Genomic DNA, 16,802 nt, shown 5'->3' with positions numbered 1-16,802 from the left:
GCGCGTTCTTTATTTTTCTTTTTGTGCTTAATCCTAAGACCTACTAAAACTCGTGTTGACTCCGTAAAGCTAATTGCATAGCACCTGTCCTCTTTGTCGTCTTTAATCTTGACGTTAAACAGAAACGCATAACCTAAACCGGTAAAGGTTACCCAAACTAAACCGTTTCTAGTTCCTCTAACTGAGTCTGGTTCGACAATGTCGTGAGGATGCTGACATAGTTATGTTGTAAAACTCAAATTAAAACAATAGGAAACAATTCTAAAAAAGACGTGATGTAAGTGCTCTTTGTTGAAAAAAACACCACGGAAGCGGCTTAATATTGCTTTTAAATCCAAAGGACGACATAACTGTAACCGGTTAAACCAAAAGCAAACAAACTGTGGCGAGTTCTCGAATGGGTTACACCCCCACGTTCTTGAAAGTTGACACAGATTTAGAAAGCAATTCCAAAAGCGCTATTCCGTATTCCGCGCATTTAGCACCCATTTACTAAGTAAAGACAAGATATATAACATACAGCCTCCCATACAGTTGGTAGTTTCAGATTCAGCCTACAGCAAAATGGACTTACTTACTCGGTTATCCGTAATGTGCCTTATTTGTGCCATGATTACAGGTAAGCATCTTTTATCATTTTAGGTGAGGTCAGGTGTAAGGGGTTTAACGTCGCTTCCAAGGATATAGCACTTAAATAGCGACATGCATGTACGTGTATGTGTTTGTATGGCTGCTTGTACTAGTCCAGACTGATGCCGATTTATAGTGCTAGCTCACTGAGATACCATGCCGCAGTTTAACATGAATACCCCACTCAGACACATTATACTGACTCCGAGCCGACCAGTCCTTGTTTTAGCCCCTTAATGCCGAGCGCCAGACAGGGTAACAACAAGTATCATCTTTTTAAGTCTTTTGGTATGACTCGGCCTGGGATCGAACCCCGGACCTTCCGCTCTCCAGGCGGACGCTCTACCACTAGACCACGGAGGCGGTATTTTATAAATTTTAGTTGCAGGGTTAAAGGGAATAACGGTAAGCGGAACAAAAAAATGGAGTCTTGCTCAGAAGTTGCTTGATTAAGGTTACCACATTCAGTGTATAACTAAATATTTCAAATAATTTTATGGTGGACATCTGGAGGGCATTTCCAAATATTTCGTATCAGTGACAAAAATGATGTCCGATGCAATTTTTTATTTTGACTTGAACTATTTGTTCCCGCGTGTTTTCAGATGAACAATTGACTTTCCTTTGCATGTGTTTTTGGCTGGTGTCACTGGTGGAGCAGGTATCATCACTATTTGACAGTAATTCATGAACATAAGCGACAAAACCCCTCTCTGAAGCAACAAGAAAACAGTGATAAAGGCAGAGTCGATTGTTTGATTCCGGCTGTATCATATGTTCCAAATAGGACGATACAAGGTGTTAAGCACGTGGTAATATTACAGTCGGAATCATACAATATAATTTGCTTATACAGTGATTTTTCGAATGAATATGGAATGGGTTTTTGTCGCATGTGTTAGTTTTTATGTTCTACGACATTTAGCAAATTTTATTAATTTAGTGTTTCAGAAAACACGGAGAAAATTGCAGAATGTTCTTTTATCCACAGTTTTATTTAAAATAAAAACGACAAATTCCTTTCCATATTCATTAGAAATCTCTGTTGAAAGCGGGAGTAGATTGTACGATTCCGACTATATCATGATCATGTGTTCATGAATCACTAATGAGTATCAAATTATGATGGCGAAAAGGTGAGCGTACCTTGTCCAATCTTTGGCACCTGTAACAAACACATGCAAAGGCAAGGCAATTGCACAAGTCAAACTTGGGAATCGCATCGGACATACTTTGTGTCACTATAGCGTCAAATTTCGAAATGTCCTCCACATGTCCTCCATCTTTGAAAGCTTTACTGAGGCCTTGAATGTTGTAACCTTGATTACAGTAAACTACGGTTATAACGAACTCAAAGGGACCACTAGTTTAGTTCGCTATAACCGTAGTTCGTAATAAGCATATATACAGCAAATGGCCGGGACCTAAAACACAGTTAGTTATATTCGTCAGTTCATTATAATCGTTCTCGTTATAAACATAGTTTATTGTAAACAACTTCTGAGCAAGAGTCGTACGACGCTATTTCAATCTTGGTAGAAAGAACACGCTCGATTGTACCTCTTAAAGTTGTGAAATGTAGACACCAAGGGCTGGAGCTGCAGGAATATTGCTCGACATAACTTCAGCCTTCAATCACCGCCTCCGTGGTCTAGTGGTAGAGCGTCCGCCCGGAGAGCGGAAGGTCCGGGGTTCGATCCCCAGACGCGTCATACCAAAAGACGTTAAACGATGGTACTTGTTGTTACCCTGTCTGGCGCTCGGCATTAAGGGGTTAAAATAAGGACTGGTCGGCTCGGAGTCAGTATACTGTGTCTGAGTGGGGTATTCATGTTAAACTGCGGCATGGTATCTCAGTGAGCTAGCACTATAAATCGACACCAGTCCGGACTAGTACAAGCAGCCAAACACACACATGGATGCACGTCGCTATGTTAGTGCAATCATCTTGGACGCGACCTTAAACTCCATCTCAGGTCAGTCTTCAATCTTGGTCAGTGGGTGTTCTAATTTGTTCCGTTTTGCACAAAGTGCAACTTACTTTGAAAATAATGAACTCATTTAACTGCGAATAATTAAATTTTCGTTGTGTTCATGGAAATTCCTACATTCTGATTAACTGAATTGGCCACGTGTTCTTGCATTCATTTCCCAATAAATGTAAAAAATTAAGCCACGCCCACCGCGGCGCACTACTTTGATTACTGCGGAATGTCGGGGAATCCCAATATTACAGTCAAGGGAATTCCTTTCTGCTCACGTGTATCGTCACGCACAGGACATTTAGCGACTTTCATACATATTCATTGTCCAAACTACCCTTTGAAACCGAAGGCCGAGAGTGAATGAAACAGCAAACGTGCAGGCTCGCTCGCCTGTTTTTTTTCCCGCTCGCCTCGGTTCAACTTTCATGGCTTCGGGTTTCATTTCTAACTAGCATTTCTCCAACTGTGTTTTACCGTAATCAGGGAAGTAATGTTTGAATCACGCAGTAAATGACCATGTTATTTGAAACAGCCGCCTTCTCTCGGTCGACATATTTCTTCCGGTTCGTTACAGTCTGACTGTACATGTTGCAGTTCTTTTCGCCTCTTGCCTTTACTGACAGGTCCAATGAACATTGTTTTAAACCCACTCTCCGTTGATTGGCTACTGACTGTGTAGGCGTGTCAAGTTATGTGCATAAATTAAACGATCACCTGATTCATGTCACGCCAATGTATGTATTCCTACTCCTTGAATGTTTATCAATGTCGTCATTTTTGTCTGTTTTGATATATGCAGCTGTTTTGGGTTAAACTATTGTAGATAAAACATGTTCTACGTTGTCGAATCTAATTACGCGGATTCATACAGTTTGCACATCGGTTTTTCGATTCATGCCTCAATGAACCGAGAAAAATACATAGTCAATCCTTAAGTGCATTTAAGCCCAGAATTATAATATTATAAGAAGAGGGTCTTGACAAACATGCAGCGGAATTTGAAGAATCTTATCACATGACACATCGGAATGTTTAAGTTGAGACATATTACAATATATGACAGAGGGGAAATAAGAGAAGGGCAAACAATCTGAAAATGTTAATTTTTCGAAGAAAAAAATAATTCAAATAAATTACGCAAGAAATATGACAAATGAGACATATCTTACCAAATATCACATATTTGTATGAGATGAAATTAAAATAAGTTGCACTTACATGTAGGCATAAAACCCACTACGGGTGACTGTGTCCACAAATTTCGAGTTAAAATCATCTTAGCGCTCAGGTCATTTTTCGGCACGAGACACATGGTATTTCATCACACTAGCATTCACATATCACCAATTACAATACGTGCTATCTTATAAGCTGGTTATAAGTTTGTATTCTCTGTACGCTCTGTATATTCACCATATACATTTAATATTGGTAGTTCTAAATCATTCAATTGCTAACATGACTTTTTTTATAGCTAAAAAGGGAGTGAGTGCAGATAGTTGTGTTTTGTCAATACAATATGCTTAAAACTACCACGTAGACAGAGCTAGTTAAACAATATCATAAGGATCTGCGGGGGCACGGGGGGCCAAGTCATCTAAGGCTGTGCAGAGGTGCGTCTCTTGGGCACGTCAGAAACCTATGATCGCGGGTTGGAATCAAGGTTTGCACCGATTATGTTTCAGCACATGTTTCAGGATATAAATCCCCAATTTTCCTGATCATGTTCTACGTTTGTCAGAAACCATATCGTGGACATCCGTGTACCATAAGTCACGTGGATTTTCATGTGAACAATTAATTGACTTGCCTTTGCGTGTGTTTGTGATGGTGATACCAGTGGAGGAGGATATGTTCACTTTTGCGAACATCTGATATTTACACTATTTGAAAGTGATTCATATACACGTGTCCAAGATACATTCGGAATCTGTACAATCGAATCGGCGTGTGACAGGTTTGTTTTACTTCTTTTGTCTCATGTATTTTATAGAAGTTGTAAATGTCTACGAAATGCATCACTTCAGACTTTCCTCCCACAGCCAGCTAACCCGCCATAATGCAACTGAAATACTTATCGAAGCGGCGTTAAACCAACTCACTCACCAACTGCCATATAAATGTATCGGTAATCATACACGCCCTTGGTACATTATCGGGGGCACAGGTGGCCCAGTCGTCTAAGGCGCCGCGATTCGCTGTGCAGAGTTGCGTCTCCTGGGCACGCCAGAAACCTATGATTGTGGGTTCGAATCCCGGTTCGCCCCGATTATGTTTCTAGGTTTGTCAGCATCATACCCGTGCTCGTGGGTTTCACCGAAGTGGTAAACGTCTGAGACCTGCATCACTTGGGGCTTTCCTCCCACATTAAGCTGACACGCCGCGATATAACTGGAATACTGTTAAAAGCGGCGTTACAACCCAACTCACTCACTTGGTACATTATCAGTTCTATAACAGCGAATTGCTGACCATAAGCTACCAATACAAACTTGCAGCTGGCAAAGTGTAAGTGGGGAAGATAGGTTTTGACCACAACGGTATTTTACAACTGTCGGAGACGAATTTCCTTATCGGTTTCGGTGCGAAGCCCTCGAGCCACAAATACTTCTTTACATTCCAACTCCATGTAAATATCTTCTTTGAGTGGCATTTAGAAGTTGGTGTGATGAAGTAAGACGAGTTCTATGGATTACAACAATTGTAATAAAGAAGTTATTCATCCATAGAACTCGCCTTACTCCATGTAAATATCAAGAAATGTCAACTCACTGCAGAGTCCATCAAAAGTATCAGTACTTAAACACCTGTCAGGATTTTTTACCTACCTTCAAACTGTTTTTCTTCAAAGCACATAACATGTACATTACCTTTGTAATCAGACATGTATTATGATAAACGTATGTTAAAATATGCTCATGTACAACTGACGGTGTTTTTTAAAAAAAACCCATTACAGTAAACTACGTTTATAACGAACACGCTTATAACGAACTGACGGATATAACGAACCTACTCTTTTGTCTCGACTATTTGCTGTCGTTATGCTGTATATATGCTTATAATGAACTACGGTTATAACGAAACTTAGTGGTCCCTTTGAGTTCGTTATAACCGTAGCTTACTGTATACCGAATCCGAATCCGCTAAGGATGGCGTGCTCTTCACAATGCATATATTATATATTTTTCTAGGAGATTTCTTATGGTTAAGGACACACACATTCCAGACAACAACTAAAGAACTACGACTGAGTTTACATGTGGTTCATTTTGAAATCAACCGGTGAGGTAGCCTTTAAGTACCAAGCATTACTGTTGACATTAGCACATGCAGCACCTATTCTGAGGAATCTGCTCCCCATTGCTCCCAAACAATATCCATCTAATGACTCTTTCAAGGTAACTATTAAAACTCTCCTCATAGTAACTATCTGTTCATTGTAGACCGCCTCCGTGGTCTAGTGGTAGAGCGTCCATCCGGAATGCGGAAGGTCCGGGGTTTGATCCCCGGCTGCGTCATACCAAAAGACGTTAAAAGATGGTACTTGTTGTTACACTGTCTTGCTCTCGGCATTGAGGAACTAAAACAAGGACTGGTCGGCTCGGAGTCAGTATACTGTGTTTGAGTGGGGTATTCATGTTAAACTGCGGCATGATATCTCAGTGTGCTAGCACTATAAATCGGCATCAATCAACTAGTACAAGCAGCCACACACACACGTGCATGCACGTCGAAGCTATATAAGTGCAATAATCTTGGACGCGACGCTAAACCCAATTTCACCTCACCTCACCTGTTCATTGTAGTGTTTTGAGCATGCACAAGTTTTGAGCATGGATTCGGTGCATCACAAATGTCCAGTTATATTTTTATGATTATTTACAGATTAAAATAAGAAAATGCAGCAAAGAGGGTTTGGGTTAGGCACAGTTAGGCTGGTTAGGTTCATCATTAGCTCAGGGCCCTTGCCCCCTCTACACGCAACCCAGACAGCGAATTGGACTTCTCCCAGGAAGCGCTGTCTTGTCGAAACCACCCAGAACTTTTCAGAGAATGTGAAGACTCCCCAACACTGCAGCTTCTGCATTACCCAGATTGTCAGAAGGGCTGTATTCCTGGTAGCAAACCCGGGTACTCTCCCGATGTCAGTCAACAGATTGGGAGGTACCAAACCAAAGGTTCCAAAGAATTTTGTATTTATCATTTTCCATGACGCCCTCTATATATTCAGGGTCATACCATGGGTGAACCTCTGTGTCAAAACCACATGCATGGCGAAGACGGTAATAAAATGATCGAACTATACCATCATGTCAGTTAATATACTGTGTTTGTGCCAAAGATGGGCATCCATTGACAATGTGTTGGACAGTCTCATTAAATTCATTACATATTCTACATTTCATATATACATTTTGATGCAAAATCACACATTGACGGTTTCGAGTGGGAAGTGACTGGTCCTGAGCAGCAAACAGAAAGCCTTCTGTTTCACTTTTCAGGCCAGACGACTTCATCCAAGCGAAGGACTCTGCAAGATTGCTGACCTTCTCAACACACTGCACACAAACGTGATGCAGTGGTCGTACAGAAAGCCTCTCCTTGAAAAACTGAGTCTGGGCCGACTTGATATGGCAATTCGCTTTGTTGACACTCATTTCTGTACCGTCCAGCAGTACAGAACCATCAACAAAATCAACACCGACATTGAGATTATGTCCCACATCCTTGGCTTGTTTAGAAAACTGTGGAATGCCTTGTTTTCTTCATGAGTCTTGACATGCTTCACAGAAGGATCATGAGCACAAATAAACGTGTGCAAAAGTGCACAAAACAATTCTATCATGAAGAGCCCCAACGTTAATCAAACCACGTCCTTCCATAATGATTGGTAAATATGAGCGATTGAGGTAAGAGCGAGGGTGGTGGGATCTATTGTCTGACATGATTCTTCGTGTGAGGGTGTCAATACCCTGAATTTCTGTATTATTGTTATTATTATTTATTTATTTTTTATTATTATTCAGGCTCTGCGTTGTCGATGATGTATGGAGGAGGTTGTCGGACGTTCATGTGCACGAAGTCGTGCCCCATGGGGTACAAGAGGGACATGAACGGATGCAAGTTATGTCAGTGCAGGACAGGCAGCGGTTGTGAGTCTTATATTAACATTGACCATCTACATGTAGTCTTTGAATGACATTTAGAAGTGACACACATAAAGGAAAGAATTTATGGATGTCAACTTCTTTATCATGAGGATCACAAAGTATATGCTTACTTCTACATCAGACAAGAAAGGTTGTGTTCCGTATAATAAAGACGTTGACATTCATAAATTCTCTCTCTTAATATACATATATCATACATATTGTATAATGTATCTGTGGTTATGTAGTTACATGTACACCAGCGGATAAAAGGTATCTTTGTTCATGCTTTTGATCGTTGTACCATTTTACTCACATAACTCACAACGTTTGCCCTTTAAAGATTACAACACGATAGTTTTATTAGGTATGACATTTATTGGCCTCATTTGTATAAAATGTTTTTGAAATTTTAAGTGAAAATAAGTTTTATTTAAACTTTTAACTTGACATGCCTCCTTGTAACGTTTTTTATTTGCACATTTATTATACAAATTGCTGTTAATATTCATTCGCCATAAGCACGATCAATGATAATTGTTTAAGTAAAGTAACTTCATAGTGTGTATTTCCCTTTTACATATGAAAGTCATGTAGCCTTCATCCCCACACAACTACTATTATGAACTATGAGTGAGTGAGTGAGTTAAAATTTAACGTCGCATCTGCATTATTTCAGCCATATAGCGACGAGACCAAGTTAATACATTTAAAATTTAGTTATTTATGCAAAGTTTTATTTAAAAACAAGTTGTGAAACATATTTGAGCATGCAATATTTAGAAACAATTTATGAAACATATTTGAGCATAACAATATGATATATACAGTTTTAAAACACTGGCTATAGGCCACCAGTAACCAAAGCTAGGCCACCTCGTTTGGGAATAATGGGGACTTACAGTACCCCAGCAGGATTTACGTCATTACTTTAGCTACTGGTGGTTGTGCGCAATACTAGCCAATATTAAAAAATACTCAGCAATGAGACCATGAACTATGAATGAGTGCAGATACTTCCTTCCGCCAGTGTGTGTGTACCTGCTAAACTACTGCCATGGCACAGCCATCTCATTATTGATGGCGACCGTGAGGATATGCATGATAACAACTACTCAATCTTGACCTACACTTAATCGTATTTGTTAGTGCTTTATATTGACTTTTCATCTTCAAAATGCTGCATGTACAAATATTTAGTTCAGAGGCTCTTGGAGATATTATCCAGTACTGTTATGATAATTGAAGCATTGCTTGAATAATGTCATCATAAAAAAACCTTTCAAACTCCCTTTTGCTATTCTGATATTTAGAGGATATTGCGCGAGTATGTTCTTGTATTACGAAAGCATACTGTATTCAGCTAAACTTGTATTTGTCATATAATCCTGTCCTTGAAAACGTAGTCTCATCTGCCACAAGCGGTACCTCAACATAGCTAGTTGTAAAATCGTGGCATCTAATGTGAATACAACTTAAACTAAAAACAACAACAACGACAACAACAACAAAAAATCAACAAAAAACAAAACATTGCTAGTTTTCCTGGATTGTGCACATTCATACATTACCCTTAGTCAGTCGGACAGTGAAAACAGGTAATATAGTTTATTAATCTTTGGCTATTATTTTGATAATGACAACAAACACATGGAATGACTTGAGAATATGCTTCTATGATCGACAAGGTCGACGCCGTGTTTGTTAATACTGAAAGTTATACGTACATGACGTTTTTTTTTTCATAATTATCCATAAATTACCCTTCCAATACCCATAATGATGAACATACTATATCCACTTTCTTGACCATTTCTTGCTGACGATATTCATTGTCAATACACATTATATACACACCAATACACTTTCTATACAAAATACAGCTAATTACGTATACGTATCTTTTCAAAATAAACATCTACATGATCGGGACATAGACGCTTCAGTTCGCTTTCGGTCGCGATCGTTTTGACGTTAATTGCACATGACCGTTGCCATTACGAAACGCGAGGTCCCTTGCCAGTTGCTGTCCACTTTGAAATCTTGAATAGCACACACAGATCACAAACAATGTGTGATTAAATAGCTGTCTTCAGTAGCCACTTGAACTCCGTCAACTCAGAAAATACCGAGATGAGACAACTTATTTATATAAAAGCTCTGTCAAAGCCAATGTTAAATACGCGAGTTGTGGTATTTTATATCAGTGTACATTCATAGTGTTAAATGTTCTGAGTTTGCGTGTAGCACTTGCAGCTGTATTTATAAGGAACACTGTCAGCCATTACTGCTAAATGAATACGTCTCTAAGGTACATACGCCTTCACATGTGTGATCACTGCTGGACTATTTTGATCTGCAACTGTATATTCTTCTCATGTGACAACTATTTATATTTGCAGCACAATCATCAGGTTTCCAGCAAGCTAATTATAGGCCTGTTATTCGTAAGTTATCTAATACACAAAAAGAGACAGGTTTTAAAGAAAATCGAACTACACTATGTCGCGCCATATACTAATCCCATTTAGTAAGATAGATGAAGTCAGTGTAAGTAAATATTAACGCAAAGAAAAAGACAAATTACCAATATATATATGTGATCATTAAATTTATACGATTTAAGCTCACATCAATCATATTGATCTTAAAGTTTGTAATACTATTATTTCCTGAAGTTAATTGTCTGAAAGAAATTTTTTTAACGTTGAAGCCATATCTCTAATTCGAATACAATATTTGTATATGTGTACAAATACCTACCGTAATACTATTTCTTTATATTTTCGATTATTTTAGTAATACCAGTTGTTTGCAAAAAGCAGAGTTGTACAACCACGTGCTCTAACGGCTATGACAGAGACGATAAAGGCTGCGAGACGTGCACGTGTAAATCATGTAAGCTGTAAACGATAGAACCCATTGGGGCTGCTTGTTTTGTGTCTGCTTGGGAAACGTGGGCAGCAACACAATCATTCACATAAATGTTAAACGTCAATGACAAACCATTAACTCCACTATCACAAACAGAGTATGTACATTAAAGAACGTGTGAGTTCTTCAACGTTTCAAACCACTTTTCTAAAAACATGTTGTTATAATATGGCCGTTTTTAACTTTTGGAACTATATGCAAATTGCCAACGGATTGTGCATTTTGCACTTATGTGTAAAATATTAAAATCCTCATAATTTCACTGTGACTTCTTATTTCACATATATCAAACTCTTTTAAGTTTAATAATTGTTCATCGTTACATTTTCTTGTATGCATATATTGTTGCAGATTACAATGTATCTTCTGGTTACTTTACAAGCTTCACGCTTTCTATGTAGTGCTTTTAAAAGCTTTATTATATTGGTTTACTATAGCTTTTGGAGGATTGCTTTTGATTCTTTGGCTTTGCAGTTTCAAGGAAAGTAATCTTAATCAGTGTTTGCGTTTATTTCAGCTACTGGAACAAATGGGAAGGGCAAAATAATACTCGGAACTTCGGGAAACATGGGAATGATGAATAACATGGGAAATATGGGGATGATGAATAACATGGGAAATATGGGGATGATGAATAACATGGGAAATATGGGAAATATGGGGATGATGAATAACATGGGAAATATGGGGATGATGAATAACATGGGAAATATGAATAATATGGGAAACATGGGAAATATGGGAATGATGAATAATATGGGCATGATGAACAACATGAAGAAAAAAAGGAGAAAGACTAACAGTATGTGTAATTCTAGTTCGTTGTGTTTGTAAATCGAATTTGTAATACACTATTACTCATTGTGACATATAATCATTAGCTAGTTCCCACTTCCCAACTGTGTTGTTTGATCTCAACATGTACCTGAGTATTATGTACACGTTTGGTCACTCGTCCGTTTGTAAAACAATTTTTACGTTATTGTGTCTGTTGTCTGTGTCCTTGTTAGACGCATTCCCATGTGAATGTCTGAAGTTGTGTGTACACGCCGCTACAGTTAAAGGGGGATAACTACATGTATGTCAGGACGGAAACGCTGGTTTGACTGACATTCTGGTTGTTAGTGAGTACATAAGAAGACCTCTGGTTTATTGCATAAATGACGTTTCGATGTAGAGTTTTACATCGTTCTCCTGCTGGGTGAGGTGAGGTGAAATTGGGTTTAACGTCGCGTCCAAGATTATTGCACTTATATAGCGACGTGCATCCATGTGTGTGTGTGGCTGCTTGTACTAGTCCGGACTGATGCCGATTTAAAGTGCTAGCTCACTGAGATACCATGCCGCAGTTTAACATGAATACCCCACTCAGACACAGCATACTGACTCCGAGCCGACCAGCCCTTGTTTTAGCCCCTTAATGCCGAGCGCCAGACACGGTAACAACAAGTACCATCTTTAAACGTCTTTTGGTATGACGCGGCCAGGGATCGAACCCCGGACCTTCCGCTCTCCGGGCGGACGCTCTACCACTAGACCACGGAGGCGGCCTCTCCTGCTGGGATTAGAACGGTGTAGGAATCAACATCAAAATGTCGTTGATGAAGTAAATCAGTAACTGTTATTCATAAAGTTGTAAGTTTTATTCCGAAAACGTTTGAAAACTAACAACCAGTTGGATTTATGTTGTTCAATCACCACTTGGTTATCTGTTAACTCCAATTGCACGTCAATTTATTAGGTAATTATTATCTCATTTATCCAGAGATAATGTCACTGATTACAACGCCTGATTCTAGAACAGCTGTTTATCATTCACCCTTATCAGGTCCCACGTGCAGATTCGTGAAGATCCGGGTTAGAATTGGTCTTCAGCAACTCATGATTGTCTTACAAGGCAACTATGCTTGTCGTAAGAGGCGACTAACGGGATCGGGTGGTCAGACTCGCTGGCGTGTCATCGTAGCCAAATTGCGTAGATCAATGCTCATATGTCAATCACTGGATTGTCTGGTCCAGACTCGATTTACTTACAGACAGCTGTAATAGCTGGAATATTGCTGAGTGCGGCGTTAAAGAACAAACAAACACGTTTAGTTTCAAATGGTTCTACTCCATGGGATATAACCCCCATTAATGATCAACACACGTGTCTACTTGTAACCTTGAGTTCAAAAGTATATATATTTACTATAACAGAGACTTCAGTGTCAATACGTTGTTCCCTGCTCGCCCTTTCGTGGTAACCCCGTGGGGATTCCGGGTTATCATTGGTGCCCAGCAATATACGAATAGGTCTTCAGCAACTCATGATTGTCGAAGAGGCGATTATACTTGTCGTAAAAGTCGACCAAATGGATCGGGTGGTCAGGCTTGATGACTTGGTTGATTGCATGTCATTCTCGCCGGACGGCCACAATGACACTGTCGGAATGGGTCCTTGCTCTTTATATCAATGACTTGACTCCAAACTCGATTAGGGGCGGTCGGGTAGCCTAGTGGTTAAAGCGTCGCTCGTCACGCCGAAAACCCTGGTTCGATTCCCGACATGCGTGAAGCCCATTTCTGGTGTCCCCCGCCGTCATTTTGCGGGACTATTGCTAAAAGCGGCGTGAAATCATACTCACTCAATCACCCATACTCGATTATTTACAGTCTGTGTGCGGCGTTGAACGGCAAACAAACTGTACAGGGTTGAAGGATAAGAAGACAAGAAACAAACCCTCATGTACAGTTGTCCAGTTGTCGTTTTGTGATGGGGAATCCCATTATTACTGTTGTGAAGTGGAGAGGTGCACTTTTAAGGATATGTTATTTAATGTGTGTTGTGATAGTGTGTGATGTATATGTATGTATCTAACATGGGTGTGTTGGTGAAAAACGTAAATCAGTGCACGTGGGAAAAGGGTTTGAATTGTTACAGTTTAAAATTATGTGAATATTGTTTTTCTATGTGAACAGGTTTATGTATTGGCAGCGACTTCCTGTTTGTTTGCAACAATTTAATCCATGTGACATAACATAGTTCGGTCGAAAATTAAATGATAATCAGATCTAGTGCTTTATAATTGCAATAAAACCTAGTCATGTATAATATTGTTTAAACTTCCGATTTCTTGTAATGTATGAGTCAAAATAATTATTTGATCACTGGTTTTGTAATTCATGTGCTGGACTAATAGTGTTTTTTTTCTTTTTTTCAGCTTTTGGTAACATGGGAATGATGAATAATATGGGAATGAATAACATGGGAATGAATAACATGGGAATGGGCATGATGGGAAACATGGGGATGATGAACAATATGGGAAACATGGGAATGATGAACAATATGGGAATGGGGGGCATGTCCCAGTGTCCCATGTTATCATGTTTCAAGAAGTGTTCGATGGGATATAAGACAGATTTCCGAGGGTGTCGACTCTGCCAGTGCAGATCCGGCTTCAACTCGGGCTTCAATTCCGGCTTCAACTCTGGATTCGGCTTCAATTCTGGATTTTCAAGTTTTTCGATGAACTCTGGATCCAGATTCTGTGAGTGTGGAGATCACTTAAACCGATTGTTATGATTATGTGCGCATGTTATTATATCAATAGGAATTCCCACAAATGAGGGGTACACAGTACGTGATCTGACCCTTGAAGATCCGGGGTAGAATAGGTCTTCAGCAACCCATGCTTGCCATAAAAGGTGACTATGCTTGTCGTAAGAGGCGCCGAACGGGATCGGGTGGTCAGGCTTGCTGACTTTGTTGATGCATTGTCAGCGATCCCAATTGCGTGGATTGATGTTCATAATGTCAATCACTGGATTGTCTGGCCAAGACTCGATTATTAACAGACCGCCGTGCGGCGTAAAACAATAAACCAACAGTACGTGATCTAGACTACCAGTTGTCGGACTTTCATTATTCAAGCCTCGGTGAGTTGGTTAGATCGCTGACTAGACTTAGGTGCCTCAATCTGGCAGTGTGGGTTCGAATCCCGGATGGGACTCAACCCTAAAAGGCACTCACTCACACACTCACTCACTCTATCTGGTTTCATCTACAGTATCAGTACCGTGTCCAATGGGTATCCCGAAGGTCAACTGTGCCATGTCTCCATGTCTCAGCGCTAAGTGCTTCAAATTCCCCATGGCAACATGTGTGTAAGTATCTTTATTTATAAATCAATAAACATAAACACCGCAACGATCGCGGCTGTGGGGAAAATGTTTATTTGTTGATTTCATATTGTTTTTAATAAACAGACAACAATGACTTCCATGTTAGAAAACAAAATATATGACACGATGACCAATATTTATAGAAGCTGTCTTCATTCCCACTCATACTACTACTACTACTACTACTACTACTACTACTACTACTACTACTACTTCAGTTCATTCTTGAAGATCTGGAACGATGGAATATGCTTTGTGTAAGATTTTCGCAAAGAATAATAATGAGATTAAATGGGCGGACTGGTTGACTTGGTTGACTTGGTTGCTACATGTAAGCGGATCCCAATTGCGTTGACCGATGCTCATGATGTCAATCACTGGTCTAGACCCGATTATTAAAGACTGGAATTTTGCTAAGTTCGACGTTGAACAACAAACAAAAAAAACGAATTAACCGGGACAGTAACATTACATCGTCTGAAAACATACATCCATCGCGTTGGTGAGGTGTCTGCGTAAAAGTGGTAAATTTTGAATAATTTAGATTTTGTTTCTGGTAGCCTAACCAACGTATTTAAATACTCTGAAGTGGACAAATGAATTGTACTGTACTTTCGTATCTTTCAAAGGGAGAGCTACTGCGGTGGATGCCACGCCGCTTTCTACCTCAACAAGAAGAGAGTGTTCTGTTAATACGAGAGCGCAATGTATGCTGCCAGGTGCATCTGAATGTGACGTCACGCGCCATTCGAATTCCTGTGTAATAATGGAAAGGTTTAATCATGATATTTAGTGCATGATTTTGTATGTATTGTATGTGTCGTATGTACATGTGTATTTGTATTGTTTGTGAACGCTTGATTAAAACTCTACTTTATTAATGTTTCACATCTATAAGAAATATGAACAGTAGTATATTTTCAAGAAAGATGAGTTTTGTCTTATGTCATATGTGAAGGAGGCATATGGCTGTCATGTCTGATAAAATGTGCTGTTGTCATCTTTGTTTCATTCACAACAAAAACGGATAAATATATAACTAAACAACAATAAATTATGTTTTCTTATAGCTTTGTTTTCTTATGGTTTGGATCGACGTTTACTTCGACCCACGACCCACCTCGTGTATAAACTGCAGAACAAAAGAAATTGACAATTGGATTTGACCGAATAATTACAAACGTTAACAAAACATTACTAGGCTGAACACATTCGGCAGAAAACTGCAAACTTAATGTCCAAAAGACAACCAAATCTCATCAGATCTTAGTTCTCGCTATTGCTTTGTTTAGCGGCAGCGAGAACTTAGGTCTGATTTTAATGAGATTGCAAGACAACTATGATATTGGTATAAAATACATCACCAACTTTTCTTCTTTGTTTCATTTTTTAGCTACAATGAGACATGGATGTTCAATGTATGCTTTCTTTTGCCCGACGGTTTACATACGTAAATGCAAAGGTTAACGGGTCTTAAAGCCTCTCCAGTTTTTTTTTGAACTTCAGAGAGTTATATCACTCAATACAACTGAAGATAGACTCTAAAGACGTAAGATAGTTGTTTAATTTTCAATTTTATTAAATCTGATAATTTTCATTCTTTATCATTTTGTCTGGCTGAAAGGAAAACTCTGAAGAACATATTTAAAAGGGAGACTCCACTGCTGGTGCCCCTCCGCAGTCTAGGTCGAGACGTAAGTGGGGCGCTCTGGTAGCCTATTGGTTAAAGCGGCCTGACCAACAGATCTTGTGAAACGCCTCTTACGACAAATATAGTCGTTTTGTTCGGCAAGCAATGGTTGCTGAAGACCTATTCTCTACCCGGATCTCCACGGCTGATGTAATAAGTACAGAGTTGTATTTTTGTCAGAGTTTACAGTGTGTGTAAAACCGTGATATAACTGGAATACTGTTTAAATTGTTTGTTTGTTTG

General features: G+C 39.3%; 1 protein-coding gene across 1 annotated transcript; it reads left to right on the top strand.

Moving 5' to 3' along the window:
* Positions 1-564: 564 nt before the first annotated feature.
* Positions 565-15,562, top strand: LOC139460848 (uncharacterized PPE family protein PPE16-like). Its single transcript, XM_071242328.1, has 8 exons — positions 565-619; positions 7,646-7,771; positions 10,171-10,215; positions 10,568-10,666; positions 11,220-11,504; positions 13,906-14,235; positions 14,755-14,851; positions 15,499-15,562. The coding sequence occupies exons 1-8, from the start codon at positions 565-567 to the stop codon at positions 15,560-15,562; spliced, it is 1,101 nt and encodes a 366-aa protein (XP_071098429.1).
* The last annotated feature ends 1,240 nt before the right edge of the window (positions 15,563-16,802 follow it).

The sequence above is a fragment of the Haliotis cracherodii genome, unplaced genomic scaffold, assembly GCF_022045235.1.
Source record: "Haliotis cracherodii isolate W230 unplaced genomic scaffold, xgHalCrac1.p SCAF_14, whole genome shotgun sequence".
In the NCBI taxonomy this organism is placed as follows: domain Eukaryota; kingdom Metazoa; phylum Mollusca; class Gastropoda; order Lepetellida; family Haliotidae; genus Haliotis; species Haliotis cracherodii.
This window is presented reverse-complemented; position numbering and strand designations above follow the sequence as displayed.